This window comes from Phascolarctos cinereus, unplaced genomic scaffold (assembly GCF_003287225.1).
Source record: "Phascolarctos cinereus isolate Bilbo 61053 unplaced genomic scaffold, phaCin_HiC Scaffold_5;HRSCAF=322, whole genome shotgun sequence".
In the NCBI taxonomy this organism is placed as follows: Eukaryota; Metazoa; Chordata; class Mammalia; order Diprotodontia; family Phascolarctidae; genus Phascolarctos; species Phascolarctos cinereus.
Genome location: NW_027555958.1, coordinates 271,686,666 through 271,696,730, shown reverse-complemented (window position 1 = coordinate 271,696,730; position 10,065 = coordinate 271,686,666). Strand labels below are relative to the sequence as shown.

Below are 10,065 nucleotides of genomic sequence, written 5' to 3'. Positions count from 1 at the left end.
AAGTGCCTTCCCTTGCCTCAATATCCCCAGTTGGCCACAGGGTTAAAAATCAGGCATGAGCTCATTCCTTTCCCTGGAGGCATAATGAAGATGAATAACTTCAGAGATTTTCAGATTAAAGAGGTTCTGTTCTTTTCAGTTCTTTGGAGAAAAATAAGGCAACTTCAGTCCACTCTTCCCCATCTAGCCAATTGGGCAGGAGGAAGGGAGATTATGTTCCCAAAGTCCAGGATGATGAGCCCATATTCTGTGACAACCTGGCTTCCTGTCTAGAGGGACTGGACACGTCTGTCTGTCTCTCTCTGTGCATTGTCTGTGAAGGAAATGGGTTTATTGAACTGTGAGTGTTGGGAGAGGAGAAATAGCAGGGGCTACGTGAGTGGAGATTTGACTACGCCAGTAGAACAGATGGGAGGGGACCCTCCCTCATCTCCCTGCAGAGGTGAAAATATGAGCTCTAGCAACGAAGTGTCGATGAGAACATGTTCTTCCTTCCCACTCCAACGTGCATCAGCAGCAGCTTTCTCCAGACACGGGATGAATTATAGCTGTGAAAATCTTCCCAGGCTGTGGGGATGATTAATACCCAGTAAATGAAGATTTCTTTCTCTCTCTCTCTTACTTTCCTTCTTTCTTGTTCTTTCCTTCCTTCCTTCTTTCTTTCCCATTCACAGCTGCCACCTCCTTTCTCCCAGTATTTGGGATAGAGGGATGATTGTTCTCCACGGGGTTTCAGTAGAGCTGGGCTCGGGAAGGGGAAATAGTGCCCTTTCCATTGTTTGGGAGAGAGGGAATGTGATGATTTCTTAAAGTCCTCCCTACCCCCTCAGATCTGAAACTAGGCTCTTAAAGACTGCTCCAAATGCAGAAAGGCAGTGTCTGTTTTAAGGAGGGGGTCCATTAAAAGAGGGAACGCCTCCCCCAGCCCAAGTTTAGTTCCACGTAACCCCGGAAATGCCCTCCAGGCTTCTCTATTTTAGAGGTGAACCAAATAACAAAGGAGAGGGATTGCCCGAAGCCTCTGGAAAAACCCTGTTTGCCTGGGGCTCTCTGCGGGACCCATAAGGACGAACCCCTCCCCCCCAATACTCTCCTGGCTACATAAGCTCTGACCCAAAGGAGTGGGTGCCCCCTTAGGTGAGCGCCTTACAGGCAGTGTGGATACCCTCCCCCACAAAAGGCCAGTACGAGCCCCTTCTGGGAAGTAAAAAAGGTTGGGGTGGGGGTGGGGGTTAGCATGGCACAAAAGGGAAGAAGCCCCTGGTGCCTAAGGCCCCGAAGGGCAGTCAGATCCCATAATTTCCAGGAGCCATGATTCCAAAATTTGGGGGTCCACCCTACGGTCCTGGGTGGGGTTACTCCCATCCCTCCTTCCTCTCTTCCCCGCATTTACTGCTGACCCTAAGGGCAGAAGCAAGAACTGTCACCTGGAGGAGCGTAAAAAGGGGCGTCCTAGAGGAATTTTACCCCACTCCGGCTCCCCATTTATTTATTATTAGGGTTCCCTTGGTGCAGTATGGAGGGGGTGGTGGGGGTGGGGATCGATTTCGACCCTTTTGCAGGTTCCGCCTGACATTCCAGGCCGTAGCTCCCACCCCCACCCCTCCCCATTTGCAGTATGCAGGAGGAGAAGGGGGTGGGGGTGGGAGCCGGGTGGAGGTTGGGGGAAGGGAGGAGAAAAAAGGAGGGGGGAATAGGAAGGTGGGGAGGGAAGGGGCGGAGTCTGGTGGCGGCGGCCCCACGTGCCCCGGCCGGGCAGCCCAATGGGTGCTCGTGTTTCGGAAAGATCTCCATATATGGCCATGTTCTAGGGCTGCGCGCGCCGCCGCCGCGCGCTCGTGCCTCGCTCGCCCTTTAAATACCGGCGGGGGAGGTCGAGCACGGTCTCACTCAGTGGTAGCCGGCAGCACTTGTAGGCTGCTTTGGACGTACACCCTTTATTTGCCCCATCTCTTCCCCCGGCTCTAAATTCTCGGAGTAGGACGGTGCGCAGCTTCAGGTAAGCAACTCGAGGGCTTCTCGATGCCGAGGAGGAGTAGAAACGGCCGAGGCCGGGGCTAGGGGACTATAGGGTCTAAGGCTGGGCGGGCGGGCTCTGCCTTGTAACGTATCCCTACCTTCTCGATTCCCCCCCCCCTTTTCCAGCCTCGATCCCGTTTGGGAGATAGCGGGAAGAGTCTCATTTCCTTGGGTATTTTCTTTACTTCCCCCCTTTTTCTTTCTCCCCACACCCCCCCTTCCCCGTTTCTATGTCTGTGCCCGTTGCGCGGGCCGACCAGGCCCGATCTCGGGGTTCGTTATCGAGCCGAGAAGCGCGCGCCTTATCGGTGGTTAATTTCCTCCCCTCCCCCCGCCCGCTTGTCCTTCCTCGGGCCGCGTGCGCCCGCCTAGCTGTAGGGGGGGCGCAAGGTGGAGTCGTATCTGGGACAAGGGTACGATACTGACCCTCTACCCCTACCTCCGCCCGGCCTATTCGGTAAAGCAGGTGGGCGTGGTCGAGGAAAAGGACGAGGCCTAACGGGGATTGGACCGGGGAGGGGTGGGGGGCGCAGAGAGTAGGAAAGGTAAATTTCAAACGGCCTCAGAAGGCTTGGGGGGGGTGGGAGAAGAGTGGAACGGGGTTCCGGCGGAAGTGAGCGCGCGTCCGTTGGGGAGTGGTGGTGGGGTGGGGCAGAGCGCCTGCGGCGGCTGCGCGCGGGGGCCCCATGGGGGTCGGATCGATGACGTGGGTGCCCCTCGCGCCAGCCGGTTGCCGCGCTGCCAGCTGGCGGGGGCGCGTGCATTGTGCATTCTACTGGGTGGGGACCGAAGAGGCCAAGCTGTTGTATTGTACGGTAGGGGCACCAGGCTCCCCGGCCTTCATCTCCACCCCTCCCTTCTTCCCCCGAAGTGAAACAAAGCGATAAACACCCTAGTAGAGGGGGAAGGGTTGCTCAAGCCGGTTTGTTTGGAATTTTGTGAGATGTACAACTGATGGGGGTCCGGTCGCTCCCCAAAAAGGACCCTTTTTGTAGGTTTTGTGCGCATTAGGCGGAGTCCAGGGCGGACAGTTGAGATGTGCGGAGCCTAGGTGATGCTAGTGATGAGCTCACCGACGGAGAGGAGGGGCTGCAATGCAGCAGCGCAATGTAGAGAATTGACTTATCTCCTTGGGAGGGAGAGTGGTGGTGCTGCTGTGCCCTAGTTATTTTAAGTCACTCCCCAGGAACTGGGTATGGAGCGCTTCATCTGCAAGCCCTCATCCTGCTTTTCTGCTTCACTAGGCGTGTTTGTATGCCTGGAATTAGGGTGGAGGCAAGTGAAGCAGCTGGGTTAATATTAAGTTTATTAAGGTGATTAGGGTTTTAAAAGGAAATGGTTGATTATTGGTAAATTGGCTAGGAGGTATTATTAGTAATGGAAAGACAATTAAATCTTAATTTTTTTTCTTTTGTCTTGAACAGATTAAACAAAAATGGAAGAAGAAATTGCTGCTCTTGTCATTGACAATGGCTCTGGCATGTGCAAAGCTGGTTTTGCTGGGGATGATGCTCCTCGGGCTGTGTTCCCCTCCATTGTTGGACGCCCAAGACACCAGGTCAGTGGATAGTACCCTTGCCTGCTTTCACTTTAAGATAACTGAAAAAAAAATGTTTTGCAGTTCTGTGAAGATCTCGGTGAACCTAATTGTTCCCCCCCCTTTTCTTTTTTAACAGGGTGTCATGGTGGGAATGGGGCAGAAGGACAGTTATGTTGGTGATGAGGCCCAGAGCAAGAGAGGTATCCTGACTCTGAAATATCCTATTGAACATGGCATTGTTACTAACTGGGATGACATGGAGAAAATCTGGCATCACACCTTCTACAATGAGCTTCGTGTAGCCCCTGAGGAACACCCTGTTCTGCTTACAGAAGCTCCCTTAAACCCTAAGGCCAACAGAGAGAAGATGACACAGGTATTTTCAGTCCATTCGTTTGAAGTATCGACACCATCTGTTATATAAACCCTTTTTTGTTAATTCTAAAACCCAAGTTTTTCTTTCAATATTTCCAGGGTTCTGTACCTCTCCTGGCATTTCTTCCCTGAAGTCTCAAGGTTTCTTCTTTGTGTTTCTGCCTGCATTCTTGCTTTTCTTTTTTTTTTTCCACACATCTAATTTGTTGCATGTTGGCATGTGGTGTGTGTGGGTGTGTGTGTGGGTGTGTGTGAAGCATGGATTAATTGGTGTTCTTGAACTTGACTAAATTATGTCTTTTCTTTACTTACAGATCATGTTTGAGACCTTCAACACCCCAGCCATGTATGTTGCTATTCAGGCTGTGTTGTCTCTGTATGCCTCTGGTCGTACCACTGGTATTGTTATGGACTCTGGTGATGGTGTCACCCACACTGTGCCCATCTATGAGGGTTATGCCCTTCCCCATGCCATCCTTCGTCTAGATTTGGCTGGCCGTGACCTGACAGACTACCTCATGAAGATACTGACAGAAAGAGGGTACAGCTTCACTACCACAGCTGAAAGGGAAATTGTTCGTGACATCAAGGAGAAGCTGTGCTATGTTGCCCTGGACTTCGAGCAGGAGATGGCTACTGCTGCTTCCTCCTCTTCCCTGGAGAAGAGCTATGAGCTTCCTGATGGCCAGGTGATCACCATTGGCAATGAGAGGTTCAGGTGTCCAGAAGCCCTCTTCCAGCCATCCTTCCTGGGTAGGTATTTTTGGAAAATAATGTGAAATAGGTGGATCACTCCCTTTTATTAGGCTTACTAAAATAATTATGAGCCTTGGAATGTAGAACTAGAGGTAGTAAATATTTGGTTTTTGTCTCTTAGGTATGGAATCCTGTGGCATTCATGAGACCACTTTCAATTCTATCATGAAGTGTGATGTTGATATCCGAAAGGATCTATATGCCAACACAGTATTGTCTGGTGGTACTACCATGTACCCTGGAATTGCTGACAGAATGCAGAAGGAAATCACAGCCCTGGCACCTAGCACAATGAAAATTAAGGTAAGTGTATATACATTGTCCCATTATCATCTTTACCTTTAAGGAAATGGGCCAAAATTTTATTTCTGAATGAAATTTTGTGAAAGTACTAAGTAAATATTTTGGTTTTTCTCCTCAGATCATTGCTCCCCCTGAACGTAAGTATTCTGTCTGGATTGGTGGCTCTATTCTGGCTTCTCTTTCCACCTTCCAGCAGATGTGGATCAGCAAGCAGGAATATGATGAATCTGGCCCATCCATTGTCCATCGCAAATGCTTCTAAATGGACTGCTAGCAGATGCGTAGCATTTGCTGCATGAGTATTCACAAAGTAAAAATTTGCCCTGGCAAATATACACCTCATGTTAGCCTCATGAAACTGGAATAAGCCTTCTTTGAAAAGAAACATGTCCTTGGGGAAGTTTGTATCTGATATTAGACAAATATCAGCACTTTTTAGATTGTTGAACCGTTACTGATTTGACCTCGTATTCAAGTTAACAGTTCCCTTGGTGTACATTTTAGCATACCTTGTACATATCTTTGATCTAAACCCTGATACAGGTCACTTCATTTTGACAGGTAAGGCTAAGAGTTAACTTCCATAGAAAATTGACCTGATAGTATGGCAATATAGTGTCTGGCTGATTGACAACTCAACAGCTGTACAGTTTAGTTCTGTAAAGCATCAGATCTGTACAGGGTATCTAAAGGTCAGATTTCCAGCATCTAAAAGAGCTGACTTGCAGAATTTCTTTCCTAAGGCTGGCAAGAGTTTATTAAATGTGTGTTGCGTCTTGCCACCATCCTAGCAGGAATACATATTCAAGCCTTAGGAACCAGGTTTTTTTTTTTTGTTAACCCACTGTTTTCCCCCAATGTCATGGGGCTAAGTTACTCAACCTTGAGTTGCAAAAAAGTTTGCATTTACAACCTGTAAATTTGTGCATCTAGTTAATTTATGTAAGATTTTTGTACGTTGCCTTAATGTTCTCACATGACAGTAGAATACCAAAATTTGTAAGTCATCCTAAGAGTTGAGAATTGTAATGCCCAACACGTCATTGTGTAAGGAAAAATAAAAGTGCTGCAAGTAAACTGAACACAGGTGTTTGGATTTTTGTTAAAGCTGTAAGTTGTTGGGTTCAAGTTCACAGAATGACTCATTGACTTTATCTTTTTCCTGTGCTGAGACCTACAGAGCAAAGTAACCAGAGAAAGCAAAGTTGAGGGAAATGAGCTCTAAAAATTACTAGTCTCATCCGTGTCCTTTCCTTACCAAATAAGGCCTAGCAGAGTTGGTGGTGACAAGGCAAAGGATAGAAGGAAAACAAGTCCCCAAGATGGTAACACTCCTACTCTGATTTGTGCCAATTGGTTTCCACTAGTTAACATTAATCAGGTGTTAAGTACCCAAATAACCATGGGTATTGGGAAATTCCCAAATAAAAAATTTTTAGTTTGTAGCTGTGGTTTTAAATGTTGAACTCTTTTAACTTGAGTAAACTACTTGAAAAGCTGATACAACAAACTTTTCAGCTTGAAACATAAGATGAAGATAAGCATTCTTGTACTTGCATATATATAGTAACCAATACTTAATGGATAGTGGTTGAGAGGCTCAAGACAAAAAAAATCTATTGAGAATGTAATTAAAAATGCCCCAATTGTCACGCTACTGATAAGAAAAAACAAGACTTTAACAAGGTTGTGAAAAATCCTCTTTAAGTCCCTCTGTTTTTCCCCTCCACATTTATCTTGACTAACTCATCACACTTGTGATAAATGAGCGCAGTAGAGCTAAGGCCTTATGGATCTGTAGGATTTTCAGGTTTTGTTCTTTTGCATAGTGAGATAGACCCTAATTCTGCTTAATTCAATCTAGTCAGAAATATATAAACAAATTTCTCTGAATTTGTTCCTACTTATTGGCAACAAAAAAGCACTGCTGTGTTTGTAAATTTGATCCTTGATCTCTATAGTAGTGGTTATTGAATATCAGGATAAAATTTGGATATAGGAGTATTTTGAGTACCATAAAGTTTACAATTGAAATAACTTGGCGATAACAAAAATCAAAACTTGTTAATCACCATGGTGAATGCATGCTAAACAAGTGTTTTCACAATCAAAATTTGAGCTAATGGGCATTGGTTTATTCAAAAAGTTAAAACTAAGGCCCCAGTAAGCTGAAATCGCTTGACTTAACAAGATGGAGAATTTTGCTTTCAAGATGTTAATACATAGCTCAGTGGCTGTTGCCAATTACATTTCTACAAATATTTGTGAGTCTACTGTCACTTTTGGCTGTATTTGGGAAATAATGGGGTGGTGAAAAAAATTGGCCTCAAAGGCAGAAAAAAAATAAGGAAAGGAGAGGGAGGGAAGGAATGGGAATTGTTTGAAGTCTAATCCGGAAAGAAAGATTTGAAGAAAGTAATTGGGTGTTGAATATTTTTAAATTCTTGATGCCTTTTTTTTTTAACATCACTTCTGCATACTCTTCTGTCTATCCTCCTCCCAGTGATTTTTCTTGGGAAGTAGAGTATTAATACTCTTAATAGGGACACTGCTACCTTGGAATTGATAATAAAGGATAGTGAACTGCAAGGTTATGTACCCTGTTTTTTGTCATTGGTGTAACTGAATGACAGGGTAGTCTAGCATTCCAAGATGCTCAGCAAATTCAGGCAATCAGTTGCAGTGCTGGGTATCAATGGGACGAAAATGTCAAAGTGAATTTTAAGTTGGGCCTAATGAACTTAGTTTATTAAGCAGTTTATGGCTGGGTCAGTAAAGTCTGAATTCCAACTTAGATGGGCTGCTTGCCTAAGAAAAGGGCAGGAAAGCAGGTCAATTGCAAATTTTATTAAAGAATAATCAAACACGTATGGGAGCTGCACACGAGTACTAAGATTTGGTTTGTACTTTAAAAAATGCATAGGAAGGTTTCAGACCAATGGAAAAATAACAGCTTGGTCTTTGGAGACATCAAACAGATGTCAAATAAACTGAAAGCATCCACTGCAGAAATATTTATTGGCAACCTCTATCCACAGTGGTCTTCTGCTCAATTTCTTTTCCAGGGTAAACAGTGTTACAGGATATGATGTAGTTTTCCTAACCTAGGTAGAATGTATTCCTGTTAATCATTGCACCAAAAGGGATAGAATTCCCTTCCAGGAAACAGGTGGGAAGAGGGGGTAGAGAGGGGATGGTTTACCACCAAAAGAGATGCTTTTGTACCGGTATACAATACTTAGAATAACTAATTGATGGCCAAATTAAGTATTGTGAAATTGTCTTGGTCATGTAAATATACTGTCAAATGGTGCATTTGTGTGTCCAGGCACACTCGTAAGGAGTGAGTGGTGTCAAATGCTTGGCTTTGAGAAGGGTGGGAATTTTCTAGGGGTACTTAGAAAGGGAAAACCAACCTCACCAAGTTGGCAGTTTATCAAGAAATAACCAGAAGCTGTCAAGAAGGACCCTGGCTCCCTTCCCTGGAGAGGATGGGTGGTGGTGCTCAAGGTAAGAGGTGCTTTCTGCATCACACTATTCTATTTGGGTCTTCACTGACTTGAGAGAAAGCATGATACAGTGGAAGAAAGAGTGTTGGATCTGGAGTTCAAGGACTTGGTTTCAAATCTCAGTTCTGAAGTTATAGTCCTAGTTTTAGAAATCCTGTAATTTTTGTGGTAAAAGCGTTTTCTAGTGTATCCCTAAGAACCTCAGGGCTAGCTTAACTCCTTTCCTAGGCATTCGGTAAATCAGAAAGCTGTCTCATCACTCACTTTTTAACCTGTTGCAATTTCAGATTTGTGGGTTTTGACCCTATGAAGTATGTATTTCACAAAGACTGGGGAGGAAAGAATTCTAGAATCTTAGTGTATTTGATAACACAAACTTGTGTTCTTCAGGATGTGTGACCTCACTGGTGTGTGTTACCCTCCATCAGTGCAGATCTCCAACTACTTTAAGAAATGGCCTTTTTTAAAAAAAAAACTTGCATGTGCCACTTGGGTTAGTTGGAGTGGTAGAATCGCCAAAAGTCAGACACAGGAAAAATCATATGTCACTACCCAAAATGTCACTGCCCGTTACTCGTGGCATTGGGCTTTGTACTGTACCAAGAACACTGCAGGTACTGGCCCCTGTCCTCTAAGAATTTATGCACAGCCACTGAGGCAAACACAAGGATCTAGCTTATGAGTAACACCCATAAGGCCAAGTAGTCATTCGCCAATACCCAGGAGTCTGCTGGTAGTACTATTAAACAACCAGTGTTATGGAAATGCATAGTGACATACTTTTAAGCTTAATCTGCATCATTAATGCTTTCTTAAGTCTAGACAACCGACAAAACAATAAACCAAGTCCTAACTTAATGTAGTTTCCTGACTGCTCAGGGGTAAGTGGTCTGACTGAAAACTTAGCAATTGCCTCCAGCCCGCTCCCTCCTGATACCTCAGTTCAAATTTGTGTCTCGTTTAGAAAAGAGGGCTGGGGTTAGGAATCTGAAGATGTGCATTTGAATCCTGGTTCTATTACTTGCTGAGTCTTTGTTTCCTCTTCTATATTTTTATTTTTTTGTAAATAGTATTTTATTTTTTCCAATTACATGTAAAAATAGTTTTCAACATTTTTTTAAGATTTTGAGTTCCAAATTTTTCTCCCTCCTTTCCTCTCCTCCCCCATTCCAAAGATGGCAAACAAAAAATAAGTTTAAACATATTTCCACATTAGTCATGTTGTTAAAGAAGAAACAGAACAAAAGAAAAAACCGTGGGAAAAAAAGTGAAAATAGCATACTTCGATCAGCATTGAGACTCTATATATAGTTTTCTCTGCATGTGTATAGCATTTTCCAACATAAGTCTTTTGGAATTGTTTTGAATCATTGTACTGCTGAGAAGATCATTGTTCATCGTCACACGATGTTGCTGTTACTGCTCACTCTGTTCTCCTGGTTCTGCTTACTTCACTCAGCATCAGTTCACATAAGTCTTTCCAGGTTTTTCTGAAACTGCTCATCATTTCTTAATAGCACAACGCTATTCTGTTACATTCATATACTACAACTTGTTCAGCCA

The 10,065-nt window shown here is 44.5% G+C and overlaps 1 protein-coding gene across 1 annotated transcript; it reads left to right on the top strand.

Annotated features, from left to right (window-relative positions):
• The first annotated feature begins 1,871 nt into the window (after positions 1-1,871).
• On the top strand, positions 1,872-6,075 carry ACTG1 (actin gamma 1). Its single transcript, XM_021000797.2, has 6 exons — positions 1,872-1,999; positions 3,444-3,577; positions 3,696-3,935; positions 4,249-4,687; positions 4,812-4,993; positions 5,112-6,075. Exons 2-6 carry the CDS (start codon positions 3,455-3,457, stop codon positions 5,253-5,255), a joined length of 1,128 nt encoding a protein of 375 aa, XP_020856456.1. The 5' UTR covers positions 1,872-1,999; positions 3,444-3,454; the 3' UTR covers positions 5,256-6,075.
• Positions 6,076-10,065: the final 3,990 nt, after the last annotated feature.